The sequence below is a fragment of the Symphodus melops genome (assembly GCF_947650265.1).
Source record: "Symphodus melops genome assembly, chromosome: 21".
Lineage (NCBI taxonomy): Eukaryota > Metazoa > Chordata > Actinopteri > Labriformes > Labridae > Symphodus > Symphodus melops.
Window position 1 is genome coordinate 11,102,210 of NC_136711.1, and position 17,550 is coordinate 11,119,759.

Genomic DNA, 17,550 nt, shown 5'->3' on the forward strand with positions numbered 1-17,550 from the left:
TACCGGTGATAGAAAAGTTATTCTGGGGTTATTCATTCATGTAGTTATCTAAAAAAGTAATCAGAATCTTTTTTTATGGCTGCAATAATCTGTTTAGATGGCAGTGTGAATAAAAAAATAAAAAAACCCTCAGCCAAGTCTGCTATGTGGATCATGTTGAATGTAAACTTTACAACAGCAAAGCATAATAAGTTTAAACTTCAAGTTAAAAGTCAGATTTGAAATCAAGTCTGTTTTCTGATGTGTGATATGAGGAAATTTGACCAGTCTTCTCTTGTAGTTATGTAAAATATCTTGAATTTGTTGAACAGGTTTAAACTGTGTCATCAGCATTCTTGGTATATTTACAGATCATCTCAAGATACAACATTGTAGGAGTGAAAGCTGTATCAAAGATTCCTTTAGGGAGAGACAATAAACTAATTTTAGTCATATTAGGATTTAAAAATTGATATTTAATCTTGGCACAAGACGAGAGCTCAAAATGTATTCTGATTAAATTTCAATAAATATTGTTTCAAATGTGGTTAAAATTACTATACCACATGTGAACTGTTGGACTTCTAGTAAATAAGGGACAAACTTAATGATTCATTCTTAACAAGACAAATGTTTGAAAATAATCCCTATAATATTGATTCAGGGATTCATGAATTAATATTCTTCCAAAGCAGCAGGAGGCGCTCTTTACAACACTCCCCTGGTTCACCACTTTTACACACGGCTAACCAGCTAGCAAACAACAACAGAAGATCCCGGACTACCAGCGTTTGTAATTAAACCCAACACAAAGGTAAGACCGTCGATACATTCAACAGAAAGCTTTCCTTTAAAAGTATAATCCTTAAAATAAAACATTAGAGGATGTTAAGTGGTATTTTTAGCGGGTGTTTTCCGTCAGTTTGCCCGACCTTTTTGTGTGGCTCAGGCTAAATGCTACTTTGATGGGGCTAGCTCGATGCTAACACCAAAAGGTATGGATTGTTTATATATTTTTTTCTTTACCTGTTGTGGCAATGTGTCTTGTTATCACTTTATTTGTGTTTATATTTAATATTTATACACCCGTCTTTGCGCTAGACTTTATTAAAGAGGTAAATAAAGTATCGTTGTCGGTTATATTAGCAGGTTAACTACCTGCTTCTGTCAATGCCTCCATGAAGGATGTCATTTACCAACAACAGATAAAACATGGAAACATGGACAAGAAGAAAGAAGGGTGATAAGAGTAAAGAAAAGGCTCTGTTGTAGTCTTGGATGTATTTTATGTGTGTCCCGGCCCTCTTTGATCAAAACTGTTATTCAGAGTATTGTTATAAAAAAAGTTTAGAAAAACAAAAGTCTGTTGTGTAGTTCTCCTGAAATCCACCTGACAAGGAGTCATTTAAGAGAGTTTGGGGACGATAGATATGAAGACAGTAAACAGCAGACTGACTGCAGCACAATGTAACATCACCTTTGATATCTTTAGTATTCATTTCTCTTATTTCTGTGAGTGTAAACTGTTCTGGAAAAAAGTTAATTCAACTTTATTCAAAACAGTTTTTGGCAAACATCAACATCTATCTGTCATTACTAATTTGATTGATATTGAGATCCTGACACATTTATTACACACTTTATTTTATTATACACTAAACTTTAACATAGTGAAAAATTTGAGAAACAAGCAATTATAGAAACGAACACGTATTGACAATAGATAAAGGATATGAATATATATAAATATAATGACAATAAATATTTGTTTTTGAGGCATCAGTCATTTATTTATGTTTCTAAATTTAACAACAAACACTGAATCATTTAGTTCACATGACAAAATGACAAGTAATCATGGGAAAAACAAAGTTCGCAGTTAATGTTGAAATTTGATTACTTGCCTATTACTTGTACGGTATTTTCTCTCTCTCTCTCTCTCTCTCACACACACACACACACACACACACACACACACACACACCTTGTCTGGCCAATAACCAAAACAAACCATTCCAGAATTAGAAGGACATATTTCATTGTTGTCAAAGAAGCCAGCACTTCAGCATAGTATGAAGTTTAATGTCTGATGAAGTTTGCCCTTTTTTAATTGAACAGTCTTACATATTGATCCCTTGATGACAGAAATATAAACAGTGGAGCCATTCTTCTCTGCAGATCATCTAAAAGCTCAGTGCTGGACATCTTGCCCTGCTGTGCAGCCTGCAGGAGAGTCTGCCCTTCGAGGTCAACATGTCAAGTGTTACTGTCGGTAAAAGCTCTGAACTAGGTGACTGGAAACATCAGAAATGCATTGAGCCCCCCCCCCCCCCCCCCCCCTTCCCCTTTACCTCTTGTGTCTGGAGAATTGAAAACGGCTTTAGTGAGGAAGTGAAGGCACGAGTTAAAGCCTAGGTGCTAACGCTTTTTTTTTATTTTTTTTTTAGACCCGTCAAATCCCCCTTCAGTGTAATTGTGCGTCTGCACAAAGTCAGGGATGAGAGCGAGGCGGGCCGATGCTGTAGCAGAATCAATAGTTCATACCTCTGTGAGATTGAGTTTTTTTGAAAAGGAAGGCAGAATATGAAATCGCTGCCACAGAGGAGCAACGCGCCCACTGCAATCGATCCTGGGTCCCTGCACCAATTATACGCTTAAAGTCCGTCTGTGGCTTTCTGCAGTCCTCAAAGACCACAGCTTTGGAAACAGACATTGTGTTCACTGACACATTGACAACGGTTGCAATTTGTTTTCATCCCCCTTGGATATAGGTGTCTGAAATGCCTCCATTCCTTCAGTCTCTCATTTAGCCCAGAGATTGATTTGTCCTTTCGTTGCTGTGGGGGAGTGAAATGTCAGGCAAACACTACGTCACGTTATGTATCATATCCCAACACATACATCGGGCTTGTCAGGGTTCAGAACTTTACTTCCTCGAGGACAGCGTGGCTAAAAAAGGGATTTATGAAAACTGCTGTGATTTTCAGTCCTCCAAACACTTTTTTTTTTAATTCAGCGACGACACAAAAGCAACTGGTGTTTTATTTATATCCTGAGCGGCTCTGCACAGAGCGGCACGGCAGAGTGGCGTTTCTTTTATTTAATGGCAAGTTTTATAGACACAGCAGCGTTTTGTCCCGCTTCAGGGTCACAGTTTACAGCGAGTCTGTCGCACCGGACGAAATGCACACAGTCTGAATGACGAGGTAAACATGGCCACTACAGAAAGCACACACAGTATGAAAACAGATCTGAGGGACAAGGAGGGAACCTACACTATTGAAAAGGTGCTGCTGGATCTGTCCAAGAAGCTTCTCCTGAACTCTCTCTCACCAAACTCCCAAACCTCTGCTTGATTTTCTTTTTTTTGCCTCCGTCAAATCCCTTTTTTTGTGGACGGTCGTCTCTTCGCGGACACACTGACGTCGGCCTGTCTTTCGTTCGTTGGCCGCCTTGCTTCCCCCATTTGGCTTCTTTAGCACTGTACTTTTCATTGTCTCTCCCTTTACGCCCACCTTAGATCTGTGTCCCCCTCCCATCAATCCCCCAGCTCACGTTAAAGTATAAAGAAGATTTGCTGGGTCTTTGTTTGTGAGAAAAAGTGCTGACCTGGGCAGGGACTGTTTTGTATGAGCTCATGTAAATGTAGGCGCGGATCAACACAGAGGCATAGCAGCTATTTCTCAGGTTACTTTCTCCCTTACACTCAATATTCAGACTTTCATGAGGCCTAGAAACTCTGAGGTTACTGTCCTTGACTTCCTGAGTTACTCTCACGTTTTGTCATCAACTTCCCTTTTTTTCCCTCCAGAGCTCATTGTCCACTTTGAATGAGTCTTATCAGTATCGCTCAGTTCCTGCAGTGGTTTTTTTTTCTTTCTTTTTTCTTTCTTTTTTTTTCAACAGGGTGTTCTTGTCAAACCCAGACAGGTGTTTTATGAAGTCGTGGCTGTGCAGCAAATGTCCTCCTGGTGCTGTGCGGACGGTGACGACGTGGAAAACCAGAGAATTATTCCACAGCACAGGGAAGACGAGACGTTTGTGCTAGATTTAGCAGCAGGGTGATTATTAATCCGATCAGTTTTCAATCTCCGTCGTGGACTCTTACGAGAACGAGATCACGGATATAAAACGATGATTCTGTCAGCGCGCTTTTACCTTTTGAGCCGTGGAGAGTCCAACAGTAAAGACAGCAGGGGAAAAACAACAGTTTGAGCTCAAGGTTTGTTTTCTTTCATCTCTGTCTGTGAACTCAGTGAGACAGACGGCGCTGGAAAGTAGAAATCTTTTCTCCGTCTGCAAAGTCAGTGTCACTGTTTTGTCTTTTTGTCCACTCAGATATTTTCTTGTTTACCTGAATTATTGGCCCAAGATGATGGAAACCATGTTTAAAGATGATGAATTCTTTTTTTTTTTTTTCCCGTCAGCCCTCCATGGGAAAGACGTTTCATCGCTCTGATCATCAAATTATGAACTCCACGTTGATCTCTCAGCAGTAGTTGACACGGAGCAGTGAGTGGAAACAGACTTTGTATTGCTGTGAATCCTCTTTGTATAAGTAGTGGTGAAACATTTGTGCGTCTACAACATGCGAGGTGGAGCACAGAGCACACTTATTTGCCTTTTTTATTTTATTTTTTAAATATTCAGTCAAAGAAAAATCTTTTTCTTTTTTTTTTTTTGAAGAGAATAAGTTCACTCATGATGGATTTGTGGCAGCTTGATGTTTGCTGTACAACTGCAAACATGCCGAGTGTATTGACTGAGGGGGCTCTGAGGCGCTCAGAAAAAGACTGTCTCACCCCAACTCGGCCGTTTTGGACGCCTCGGTTCGCCAGATGTGGGCGCAGTTATCCCGGCAAAGCAACAGCTGTTGAAAGCAGGCAAGAAGCCCACTGGTTCCTATAGAGCTGATTATACCCGACCTGAAATGACTACAGAGCGATGCAGAGCTGGTTAAACACACTCAGGCGTCCATGTTAGATGCAAACCACATGTGCGTTGACTCTACGTATGGGGGCCGGGGGGGGGGGGGGAGATACCTCTGTAAATCCATTTGAAACAGCGTGTGTCAGAGCTGCACTTGTTGTAGATGGACTTCTTTAAAACATCATGGTGGAGGGTGGACAGCAGCACGGAGCTCAGCTCTCTGCCGGTCACACCGCTTTTAGCCCAGATTGAATTTGTTGATGAAGACACTAAAGGCTCTGAACGGGGGGGTGGGGTGGGGGGGGGGGGATGAAGAGTGAAAGTGAAAAAGAAATTGAAGAGTGGAGGGGGAACGTGGCCACAGATTAAGAGTGTGCGGGTCCTGGTGGAGGAGGAGGAGGAGGAGGAGGAGTGTGGTACAGGTCGGAGTGTAAACCGTGCAGTGTTCAGGCCTGACCTTGCAGCAGGATGAAGAAACGTTTCTGGCACTGAGTCAAGATGGGGTCCAGTGCCGGTCGAGTCATTTCACCTTATCGTCTTCATTATGTGGAGAGATGAGGACAGTGTGCACACTTTCATCACACAATTAAGCACCGACTCTGACCTCGGTGTCCTGGAATGTGAGAAACACAAACGCCTCCTGTCCTTGTGCTCCTCACTAACGCTTCACTGCGTCTCCTTGCATCCTTCAATTTATCTCCTGCACTGACTCGTGTCCTGTTTGAGTGTCGACACGAGGGGTAGAGGTCTGCATGCTTCTTCATTTCGGTTGTTGGAGGACACGTACTCGTGTGAATGATGATGTTTTCTCGTACAACCATCTTTGTCTGTGCAACAAAAAAAGCCCATAAAGAGATTGTCCTGGTGGTTCCTACTGTCAATCTGAAATCATGAGCTCTTGCACTTTTTTTCCAGAGGAACGAGTAAAACCCTCAAACAGCTGGACACTTGTGTTTTACAAAGTTGTGCGTTTGTTTGACTGCGGTTGATTAACAGACAGAAATACTCAGCAGCAGAAAAGTCAACAATTAGTCCGAAGAAGATTCCAGAATCCGTCTTTTCCCTGGAAACACAAACAATTTAGATCTGACAAAGTTGGCTTTTTATTCTTTCATTCTTGTCCTTGAGTTATTTTTTGAGTCAACTGAAGAGTTTTTTTTGTTGTTTTTTGTTTACATCAGTGTTACCCACACACAGTTTGTGATCATGCTGGTGGAACGAGTTACTTCCTGTGTGACTTGAAGCTGATTGGAGTGGGGGGGGGGGGGCGGAGAGACTTCTTGGATTTGGCTGCCGGGCGGCTCTGACCCTCACCGCGGTCCTGTGAGGCAGCTTGTTTATTTACACGCCATTTTTGAGACTTAATTGCGCCGAGTATTGATCTCCAAAAACAGGCTCGCACCATCGATCGCCTGCTGCCCCCCCCGTGTGGGTCAGGGACAATTCATCGTGTGTGTGTGTGTGTGTGTGTGTGTGTGTGTGTGTGTGTGTGTGTGTGTGTGTGTGTGTGTGTGTGTGTGTGTGTGTGTGTGTGTGTGTGTGTGTGTGTGTGTGTGTGTGTGTGTGTGTGTGTGTGTGTGTGTGTGTGTGTGTGTGTGTGTGTGTGTGTGTGTGTGTGTGTGTGTGCGCGTGAATTAAACGGTGTTCAATCTTAAGTGGATCAGTAAAACATTCAGTGCTGGTGTGTTGCATCCTAATGAGCTGAACATGTTGGATTGTCGGCCTCTCTCGGTTGGAAGTTCAAGAAGATGGGGATCTCATTTCCACTCTGATCAATTATCGCTCTCACTTTGTCTGTTTCCAGGGGGCAAACTGCTTCCAACCGGCGAGCGCTGATGCAGATGGACGTCAGAAGTGAGCGTTGACGAGCGGAAGCGACAGATTCCTCCACATTCTCATCCCCCCCCTCCTACCCCCCCCCTCTCCTCCCCCCCCCCCTCCTCCGACACCTTCTGTCACGCTGGCAATGTCAAGAGTCCCGAGTCCCCCTCCCCCTGCGGAAATGTCCAGCGGGCCTGTGGCCGAGAGCTGGTGTTACACTCAGGTAACGTGAGCAGAACACGCTCGGGGTTCGGTGATCAACACAAACGAACGAACGAACAAAGCTCTTTTTAACCAGTGTCTTCTCATTGGTCAGATTAAAGTGGTGAAGTTCTCCTACATGTGGACCATCAACAACTTCAGCTTCTGTCGTGAGGAGATGGGGGAGGTCATCAAGAGCTCCACGTTCTCGTCTGGGGCCAATGACAAGCTGAAATGGTGGGTGTCCACAAATCAGACATTCAGTGAAATAACAGCATTAGTCTGATAAGTGTGACGAACACCTGCTCCATTGTTCAGACTGGGAGTGAAGTCAGTCTTAAAACAGCAGAACCCTGTGAATTTACCTAAGTCCTCCTGATGCAGAAACCAAAACTCTCGCTCTCTCTCTCTCTTTCTCTTACTCACTCACTCTCACTCACTCACTCTCTCTCTCTCACTCTCTTTACTCTCTCTCTCTTTCTCTCTCTCACTCACTCTCTCTCTCTTTACTCTCTCTCTCTCTCTCTCTCTCACTCTCTCTCTCTCTTTCTCTCTCTTTATTTACTCTCTCTCTTTCTCTCTCTCACTCACTCTCTCTCTTTACTCTCACTCTCTCTCTTTACTCTCTCTCACTCACTCTCTCTCTCTCTCTCTACTCTCTCTCTCTCTTACTCTCTCTCTCTCTCTCTCTCTTTACTCTCTCTCTCACTCACTCACTCTCTCTCTTTACTCTCTCTCTACTCTCTCTCTCACTCTCTCTCTTTCTCTCTCTCACTCACTCTCTCTCTGTTTCTCTCTCACTCACTCACTCACTCTCTCTCTTTACTCTCTCTCTCTTTACTCTCTCTCTTTACTCTCTCTTTCTCTCTCTCTCTCACTCACTCTCTCTCTCTCTCTGTTTCTCTCTCACTCACTCACTCTCTCTCTCTTTACTCTCTCTCTTTACTCTCTCTCACTCTCTCTCTTTACTCTCTCTTTACTCTCTCTCTTTCTCTCCCTCACTCTCTACTCTCTCTCTTTACTCTCTTTCTCTCACTCACTTTCTCTCTTACTCTCTCTCTCTCTCTCACTCACACTCTCGCTCTCTCTTTACTCTCTCTGTCTCTCTCTCTCTCTTGAAAGAAAACAAAAACACTAAATGTCAAAAATCTCAACAAAAACTGTTGATTTAATTCTTCTCATTGATTTCTGTCTTAGTAGAAAGTGTCAGACACCACGTATTGCATCGTTTTGTATCAGCCATGATAACAATAGGTTCCCTCCACGTGAACTTTTTATGACCGTCACTTAAGTACTTCAAATTGTCCCAAACACAGCAGTGTCCCAACTGTCCCACCCCCGCTGCCCTTTACTTCACCTCTTAGCTTGTTGACCTCTCCCCACCTTCAGGTGTTTGCGTGTGAATCCGAAGGGCCTGGATGAGGAGAGCAAAGACTACCTGTCTCTCTACCTGCTGCTGGTCAGCTGTCCGAAGGCGGAGGTACGCGCCAAGTTCAAGTTCTCCATCCTGAACGCAAAGGGAGAGGAGACCAAAGCCATGGGTGAGTGAGTCCGCTCGGACTTCAGAGTCGAGAAGAGAGAGAGAGTTACATTTGACATTTTGGAGTTTCATGACGTTCTGACGTTCTCGTGCGTGTCCTGCAGAGAGCCAGCGGGCGTATCGCTTCGTCCAGGGGAAAGACTGGGGCTTTAAAAAGTTCATCCGGAGAGACTTCCTCCTCGACGAGACCAACGGCCTTCTTCCTGACGACAAGCTCACGCTGTTCTGCGAGGTCATCTTTCTCGTCTTCCTGCTTTTGTTACTTGACTTTCACGGCGTACGCCTTCCATTAAACCATCGCTGCTGCTCCTCCTCTCCTCAGGTGAGCGTGGTGCAGGACTCGGTCAACATATCTGGTCAGAACACCATGAACATGGTGAAGGTTCCTGACTGCCGGCTAGCAGACGAGCTGGGAGGTCTGTGGGAGAACTCGCGCTTCACAGACTGTTCCCTGTGTGTGGCCGGTCAGGAGTTTCAGGCCCACAAAGCCATCCTGGCAGGTAAAAGCTTCACTCTGTGTGTGTATGTGTGTGTGTGATTATGTCTCATAAGCCACATATTAACATTTCTGCTGGTGTCTCGTGTGTGTCTGCGTTCAGCTCGGTCCCCTGTTTTCAGCGCCATGTTCGAGCACGAGATGGAGGAGAGCAAAAAGGTGAGCACAAGCTCCCAAAGCTTTTCTTTCTTTCTTTTTCTTTCTTTTTTTATTCCCAGAAATCAATTCATTTGGTTCCTCTGTGTTTTCTCCTGCTGTGTGGAGGCTTTAAAGTGAGTGAGGGATTGTGTGCTGTCAGACGGCCGCAGCACAGAGCTGCTTGGTGAAACTGAATGATGGGACACCTGAAATGAAATTGTCCTGCCGTGCTTGAGGGTCAGGATTCATCCTTCACTGACAAAGCTGCCGAGGGACACAGAATTGCTTTTTTTCATTCGTGCACGTGTGACTGTGAGAAATTAAATTGCAGGAGAAGCTGCCCAGTTTTTTTTTTTTTCTTCCTCAATAGCAAGGCCGTTTAAGATTTAATGTTGGACACTTTTAGTGAAATGAAAGCGTTTGATCCCGTGTGCTTTGAATACAGGACAGTAGAATGCATCTATGAAATGTGTGTTTGTAACGTTGAGTGTGATTTGACACCATGCAGGATAGAAATCACTACAAATAAGCTGTCAGGAGAGGTGCAGGTAGACTCGCGGTTACAGACGTCTCCAAACAAAATAACAATTCTCAGTGTCGCAGATTTTTCAGAACGTGATTGTCCGAGGTAAACGCTGCATTCGATCAGGAGGGTGACATGTACGACGCTCCAGAAACCTTCATGTCATAATATGCATTGTTTTCATTTCTTCACACGCACACACGCACACGCACACGCACACAGAGTTTAAATATCAGCCGGGCCTGATGGGAAATCCGTCGTCTTTCTGTTTCTGTCAGAACCGAGTGGAGATCAACGATGTCGAGCCGGAGGTGTTCAAAGAAATGATGTGCTTCATCTACACAGACAAGGCTCCCAACCTGGACAAGATGGCCGACGACCTGCTGGCGGCCGCAGACAAGGTAAATACATGAACCAGAAACGGAGTCCGATTCACGTCGACTGACGAAACTTCAAAAGGTTTCAGGTTTTTCTTGTTGATTTTGATGCAAAACATTGAACATGAAAAAACGGAAGCTTCAAGAGAAATCTCATTTATCCAGTTAAGTTGAGTTGACCATTCTCTGATTGTTTATTTCACAGTTCTTTATTGATCTTAATTAAAAACACGTCTTTGACATCACAGACTTCAAGTGGGGTTTTTTTTCATCCTCATTTTCCAACATTGAAATCCTCTTTGCAACCATTTCCTGAACGGTCCCGGCTGCTGACTGAATCCTGTTGTCGTGTCTTCTTCTTCAGTACGCTCTGGAGAGACTGAAGGTGATGTGCGAGGACGCGCTCTGCACCAGTCTGTCTGTGGAAAACGCAGCCGAGATCCTGATCCTGGCCGACCTGCACAGCGCTGACCAGCTCAAAACGCAGGCCGTCGACTTCATCAACTAGTGAGTAAAGCGAGAGAGAGAGAGAGAGAGAGAGAGAGGGACTCACTTCTGATGAGGTCTCCGGATCCTTTTCAAAGACTGGCACCTCATCACAGTGTACAGAACGTTTTGTCTCTGTTGTTGTGTCTTTGTGTTACTGTGTGATGGCAGCAGGGCGCAGTCACTCTCGCGCCTCCTTCTCCTGGTGTTAAACTCGATGATGAAGTTTCTCGTGTCCTCTCATCGCTCTGCGCTCTCTTGAGACGCGTCGAGGCTTTCAAAGTGATCAGGGCAACCTGACTTGTCCCAGCGCGCGCCGTCACCGACGATTGTGTGATGTCAGCTCGTACGTTCTGACTTTTCTGTCCCTACATTTTATTTTATTTCTTTTATTTTTTTCAATTAGTCATTTCTACTTTCTTTGAAAGGAAGAAGGATTCGATGATGAATTGATTCATCAGCTATTACTGGAACCAAATAATTATTGATTTTATTATTTTATTTCTAATATTATTCTAATATTTAAAATTGTGACCTTTTAGAACTAAACACAAAAACCTGTTTAAATGTGAAAAAGTTGAACACAGCATTTTAAGTTCAATGTTTGTGACTCTTTTTACACGTAGACTTTAATGAAATCCATTAGTTCAGTGACTCATCACAGCTTAGCAACAACGATGGTACTAACATCCCAGAACCACAAAATTCAAGCAGAGGCGTGTTCCGTCTATCTCCACGCCGCCACGGAGCTGATAAGCTTCCTTTCAGTCAGTGTGTGTGTGTGTGTGTGTGTGTGTCTGTGTGTGTGTGTGTGTGTGTGTGTGTGTGTGTGTGTCTCCGGAGCTCTCTGCAGCTGCAGTGTGCAAAGGCTGCTGTTGTTGCTGGATACAAATCGAGCGGGACAGGAAGTCAGACACTTAAAACCTGCAGTTAACTTTCAGAATAAAGCGCTCCTTTTTAACACTAGAGGATATTTTAACTCGACGACATCAGCAAAGCGTCAGAATGGGCAGACCCACGCCGGTTACAAAGGGAACAATGACCACAAACCACTTGAACGTTATCGTCTGATCGTGGCGGGAACTTCCTTGGCGTCGTGACTTCAGCTGCCTGCCTGGCGGTGGCGCTCTGAAAACATCAGCCTGCGGGCGTTGACGGACGAGGGAACACAGCGGTGGCGGAGCAGAGCCGAGACACGACGCTTTCTCATGGAAGTACTGAGTAATGTGATTCTTGTTGTTGGAGCCGACCTCCGTCCTCAAAACAGACGTTTGGTTGTGTTAAAGTTTTATTTTACTCAGGGAAGAAAAAGTGCTACTTTAACTTTTAATGTATTTTTCAACATAAATGCGCCGATCGTCATCAGGAAAATAAAAACCAGATTAGTAAAGTCTATAGTCATTCGACAACAGCTGATATCCCTGTTTATTCTGTTCCTCCAGCTTTTCTCTGAACTCCAGTGTTTGTTTGTCTTTGTCCCTCCAGTCATGCTGCAGAGGTGATGGAGACAGCGGGCTGGAAATCAATGGTGGCTTCTCATCCTCACCTGGTGGCTGAAGCGTACCGCTCGCTGGCCTCAGCCCAGTGCCCCTTCCTCGGACCCCCACGCAAGCGCCTCAAACAATCCTAACAGCCACACAGGGAGGTGTTTACGCTTCTGTGTACACGCAACACATGCAGACACACACAACAACAACAAAAAAAAAACACCCCACACATATGCGCCCCCCCGTGGAACACAGGGACATCTTTTCCCCTTTGCTGTTACTTACCACACTACCTACAGCCTCCCCCTAAATACCCCCCTTCTGATCCATCCAACCTGCTGTATTTGTCTCTTCTGAACATGGAGGCAGGCCGAAGAGAAAGAAGGAGATGGACAAAGAGAGAGAGTGGGGGGCAGGTGGGCTCGTAAAGTGGATGTTTGTCGTTTACATAAAAAAAAAAAAATCCTCCCTTGTTCTCCTCGGGTCGGGCTTACTGAGGTCTGACATGGAGCTCTTTCCCACATGTGAAGTTAAATCCTTCGACATCCTTCTTTGGGATCCATTCAGGAGGAAGAACAACAACCCAATCAGAGCCATCTGTCTACAAATATGGCTTAAAGGACAAGTGCAGACACATGAAAGTCTTTTGCAGGCTATTTTTATCAGAAGACTTCTCTTTGCCCCGTCGGAGAAGACCCCAAACTCACAGACTCATGGGACTTAAAAAGAAGAAGAAGAAGAAGAAGAAGCAGGCCTGTCAGTGACAAACTAGAAGCCCCCAGAGAAAGACAACCAAGGGCTAGTAACACAAAAAAAGGAGATATGGGACAAAATCATCAAAATAGGTCTCCCAAAGAAAGTTGGGAAACATTGCACTAAAGTCACCCCTCTTCAACCTGTACCAGCAGTAAAGTAGAAATACTGTAGGCAAGCACACATGGACGAGAGACCCAGCAGGACCACCAAGAATAAAAACCCTTTAAGGAGAATGATCCGAAAGAAAACAACGTGTACTCTTAATATCTCTGCTTCATCTGCGTCCGTTTCCATTTTTTAAAATAACTTTGGGGGGTTCAAAGTGTAGAGAGGATACTGAAGATAGCAACGCACAACTGGATGTCATTCTCGGGGAAACTGTAATTTGTCGGTGGATCTGTCTCTGTAGCCCGTTTAGAGAAAACACAATCCAAGGTGTCAACACTCAAACCGACCAGGAGACGACAGAGGGAAACGTAAAGTCCAAATAACATTAGGATTCAATCAGGCATATTAATGTTCTTTTATGGTGGATTTTTTTTTATTTTTGTTTTTTTTCCCTCAGAAGTGTCATTTCTGTTTTTGTTTTTTTTTCATAGAAATTTGTACAGAGACTAGTGTTTTTGAAGCTGTGTCAGTAAACAAAAACATTTTCACCAGTAAAATTGAAAAAAAGAAAAAAAAAAAAAGAGCAAACAGATGTTTTCTTTGCAGGCATGAAGACTGAGGGGAAATTAAATTGAAATGAACACGTTTTAATGTTCAGAAATGACCGAATGTGAATAAAATAAAAATGCACACCGAAGCAAATCACATGACAAACATTTGAAGTTATCATTTTTAAAAACCTGGTTGAAAATGGTAATGGATCGAAGGAACTGTCGTCGTTTCTTTCCTGTAGATATCGCTGGTTATGAGAAGTGACACTTAGTTGTTGCCATTTTTTGTTCCTAAAAGAATAAACCACAACTATTTTGTATTGAATGCAAGGCTACGTTTGTCTGGCTATTTTTGTGTGAATTTGTGATGCTACTGAATGGGTTATGTGCAGCCTTCACGTTGACGTACAGCAGGTTTATAGGGAGGTGATAATGGGTTTAATAAAGAAATACAGTTTAGACTAAAGATAGTGGGGTCAGAAAAATGAATACAGTTTGATTAACCCTTTGTAATCTTAAATGAGTCTTGTCCGAGGTGGTTAACTCTCAGAAATGTCCATCGATAAGTGTTTTTAAACCATAAAACACAAACCAGTGATCACGTGTTGCAGCTGAAGGATCAGTCGATGTGTTAGCGTTGCTTCTGCTGCTTTATTAGCAGAAGCTGCAGATTGTCACTGTACCACAGTTTACCTTCAAACCTTTCCTTTCATATTTTACTTTAGTTTCACAGACTGACGAGATTCACACTAACATCTGTTGTACTTGCATATTTGTATTTCTTTTTCATACTTCTTATCCACTACCTTCTGAGTTTCAGACCTTTTACTCCACACTTATTTACTTAAGTTACTTCACAGGTCACAACTTTCCAGACAAACTAAGTCCTCTTGTCCTGCTGCTGCAGATAACAGCAGCGTGCAGCTTATGGAGGAGATCAAATCTACTCTACCTCAACAAAGTACAACAGAAAAACAGCATGAACATACCTTCCACATGAATCATATTCTAGTAATCTGAAATGAAAAAAAGCAGTTTCTACCTCTCTACAGTCTACAGTTACCTCAATGTAAAACTGTATCAGTGAATGAACAATGACTGACAGAAAGCCCATGATGTACTCCCACAGACCCCTTAAAGAGAGACTAAATCTACTCTTTTCAATTTTCTGTAATGAATGGAAAGAAAACTAATAATTAATTTGCTTATTGCAAACTGTAATTAAATGTGTTAACATGCAGCTACCATCTGCAGCTACATACTTTCCAAATGGAACTTCTCTAGGTGTGGGATGATGCACTGTTAAAGGTTGTGTATGGGGGAAGTCATTGGAAGATTGACAGTATGCACTGTGAGTTTGGCAGCATGACCCAGCTGTTCTTGAAGTTTAATCTGAATAACAATCTAGATTTGGAAGGACACTTTTTTTGCTGTTAAAGAATCAGTAAATTTATTTATTTATTTTTGATAAAAAAAAAACTAGATAGGATCAACCTTATCAAGATGCGCATTTTTTAATGTGATCAAATCCGGATAACCAGTGTTCTAAATGGAACTTCCTTCTACGTACTTTATCCATAGGGGGCGCCAAACTCCACAAGAACAAAGCACAGGTTTTAAGTCACATACACCAATCATCATATATCTTGAAAATCTCATGAATGTTAAAAATTAATTTCTGTTTCTTATTGGTCAAGTAAGCCTTTTAAATCCTCAGATTGTCGAAAAACCTTCATTTTCACCTGGACAAAACACGAGATATTAATAACAGTGAAAGCAAGACGCACGTTTATTGTTACAACAAAAAGGTCTTTTGGAGGAATATGACATTGCAATTTGCAAAGAAAATTATATGTTCTATAATCTAACTGCAGCAAACTATTATTGAGGGATCAATGTACAAAACATATTGACAAACGTGTTTTTAATTGGATAAAAATATACGAACCCTTACAGTGTTTCCTGCAGCTTTACAAATGAACACAAACACTTACTCTTGGTGTTCATGCATGCACGATCTTTTAATGACTGCTGTCCTCTTCTATCCTTAAATGACTTCGGTTGAGATCTGGCACTGTATAGAAAATTCAATCAAATAAAATTAACCCTAACATAATGGTAAGGGAAACACTGCTTTAATTACTATCATTGTCAGATAAAATGCTTTAGTACAACTTCATGTCGTTGGGTTTCTTTGTTTTGCAAAGTCAAACCAGACACGAGTCCAAACATGTCAAAAAGAATCCATTGATCACTTGTGAGTAAAATAATCCTAATCTGCAGCCCTGGTTCTATCTTTTTGAGTTACACAGTCTCATACAAATACTGTTGTCTACAACAAGCAAGATAGTGCCCTCTAACATATACTATAGCATAGTTTGTAAATTGTAAGACTTGAATAACACACAATGTCTAGAGAACTGCCAAACATCAGATCCCTTTGTATTCTTCTATTCAAGTCCACCAGAAAATCTCAAAGCCTCCATATCTGGAATTTCCTAAAACTTCAAATATTGTCTTGGGCTTGACCTCTGGTTAACCTTTTGGCAGGTATGCGTCTGCGCTCTGGTAATTGTAGTCCGGGCAGACTTTTTGAACCAGCCTGTAGTCCGTACCATAGAAAGACACGTAGATGCAGATGACTTGGAAGGGTTTGGAGCAGACCCAGGTGACATGGCTCTGCGTCTGCTCCTGAGAACATGTTTTGGAGGGGTCATAGTTGCACAGCATCACCTTTTTGTTACGTTCAGTTTTCTCATACTCCACCCTGCAGTTAAACGTCTTCGAGTCTTTGGGGTTGACCACACTTTGGCGCTCAAGATCAAACTCCAGCTCTTTAATGGGTGGGACGAGACTGACAGAAACGTTGCCAACCCCGGTGGAGTTGTGGCGGAAGTAGACTCCAAGGGAACCATTCCCGTGATCCACAATCTTGCCCATTATCAGCAAATTCAGTTTGACAGTTTTGATGTTGGAGTAAAAGTCACCCCAACTGAACGTCCGGTAGAATTTAGATGATCCTTGAACCTTCATGACAGGATGGAGCTTTAATTTTGAGGATGGATTAGGGTAGGGCTGGGGATTTTCTCCAACTATTTCCAGATGTCCCGGCTTCATGGATAGCTTTTGCTTCTGATCCAAACTCCTTGCTTTGGGAGCCCAGTTTTTTGGTTTGAATGGGTGTTCATCTCCACTGAGCTCAGGTGTTACTCCCGTGCTAAAGGTGAAAGTGCCATAATGTTCGACAAGAACAAACTAGAGAGAAAATCAGAAAGAAAATTTGGACATTGAGTACAACCTGAAGCAAACGATTCAAAAATTCAAACTGGCTCATAAAAGACAGAACTACCATAAACATTTCCAATTTAAATATACTTGCAATATGTCATGCATGCAATCACCTCTAAGATCTATTGATACATATACAGTTAGAAGATTACCCTACAAAAACACGTTATATTTAATAATATGATGCACCAAGGCATTTTGAATTTAACAGTAAATTAAAATGGTATAACATTCATGGTAACAAAGTACAATAAAGTAAAATAATTACAACAATCACAGTGTCCACACTTCAAAATCTCAAGTTATTCAATCACTACACTTTCATTTAATGCTTTCAGTTTCCTTAAAACTTACCAAAAAAACTGTCCCTCTCAGAAGTGTCCAAACACAGCTCTGCCTGGCAAACGCCTCCATAGTGCATTAATTCCTATATGAAGATCCATCCACTGTCACCGGTTTAAGTCCATATCAGCTGAATTAACTTTGGGAAGCCCTTGATCCGACAGAGACTCAGCAGGAGATGTTCTGCAGCTTCTACTCTCAGCACACTCTCTGCAAGGTTTTCTCAGATATCCAGATTTTTAACAGTTTAGCTGTGTCTGCCCTCTCTCACTCTCTCATGCATCCCCCCACTCTCTCTCTCTCTCCCTCTAACACACCCACCCACCCAATCAAGCACACCATGTTTAAAAAGGAGCACTCTGACCAATATAACACTGTTTTTGTCACCTGTCCTCCCCACTGAGAAAAACCCATCTTACATTACATACACGAGATTATGACATTTATAATTGACACTTGTATACATGAGAGTTCACTTTCATTAAACGTGTGCAGGAGGCTGACTAGTCCCAGACAATCTGATACTGC

At 42.7% G+C, this 17,550-nt stretch overlaps 2 protein-coding genes across 2 annotated transcripts; one reads left to right on the forward strand and one right to left on the reverse strand.

Moving 5' to 3' along the window:
• Window positions 1-687: 687 nt before the first annotated feature.
• Window positions 688-13,717, forward strand: spop (speckle type BTB/POZ protein). The gene is made up of 10 exons (XM_079372292.1): window positions 688-793; window positions 6,713-6,952; window positions 7,046-7,167; window positions 8,320-8,471; window positions 8,575-8,702; window positions 8,793-8,970; window positions 9,070-9,125; window positions 9,906-10,028; window positions 10,369-10,511; window positions 11,976-13,717. Exons 2-10 carry the CDS (start codon window positions 6,875-6,877, stop codon window positions 12,118-12,120), a joined length of 1,125 nt encoding a protein of 374 aa, XP_079228418.1. The 5' UTR covers window positions 688-793; window positions 6,713-6,874; the 3' UTR covers window positions 12,121-13,717.
• A 1,482-nt stretch (window positions 13,718-15,199) lies between these two features.
• Window positions 15,200-17,219, reverse strand: LOC306842182 (neurexophilin-1-like). Its single transcript, XM_079372294.1, has 2 exons — window positions 17,035-17,219; window positions 15,200-16,647 (listed from the first exon to the last, which is right to left on the reverse strand). Exons 1-2 carry the CDS (start codon window positions 17,092-17,094, stop codon window positions 15,928-15,930), a joined length of 780 nt encoding a protein of 259 aa, XP_079228420.1. The 5' UTR covers window positions 17,095-17,219; the 3' UTR covers window positions 15,200-15,927.
• Window positions 17,220-17,550: the final 331 nt, after the last annotated feature.

Excerpts from the sequence above, each read along its gene's own strand:
- spop (XM_079372292.1), top strand. The coding sequence starts at position 6,875 with ATGTCAAGAGTCCCGAGTCCCCCTCCCCCTGCGGAAATGTCCAGCGGG. Across the intron at positions 6,953-7,045 it reads AGAGCTGGTGTTACACTCAG|ATTAAAGTGGTGAAGTTCTC; the intron begins GTAACGTGAGCA and ends CTCATTGGTCAG. Across the intron at positions 8,971-9,069 it reads CCACAAAGCCATCCTGGCAG|CTCGGTCCCCTGTTTTCAGC; the intron begins GTAAAAGCTTCA and ends GTCTGCGTTCAG.
- LOC306842182 (XM_079372294.1), bottom strand. The coding sequence starts at position 17,094 with ATGGAGGCGTTTGCCAGGCAGAGCTGTGTTTGGACACTTCTGAGAGGG. Across the intron at positions 16,648-17,034 it reads TGAGAGGGACAGTTTTTTTG|TTTGTTCTTGTCGAACATTA; the intron begins GTAAGTTTTAAG and ends TTTTCTCTCTAG.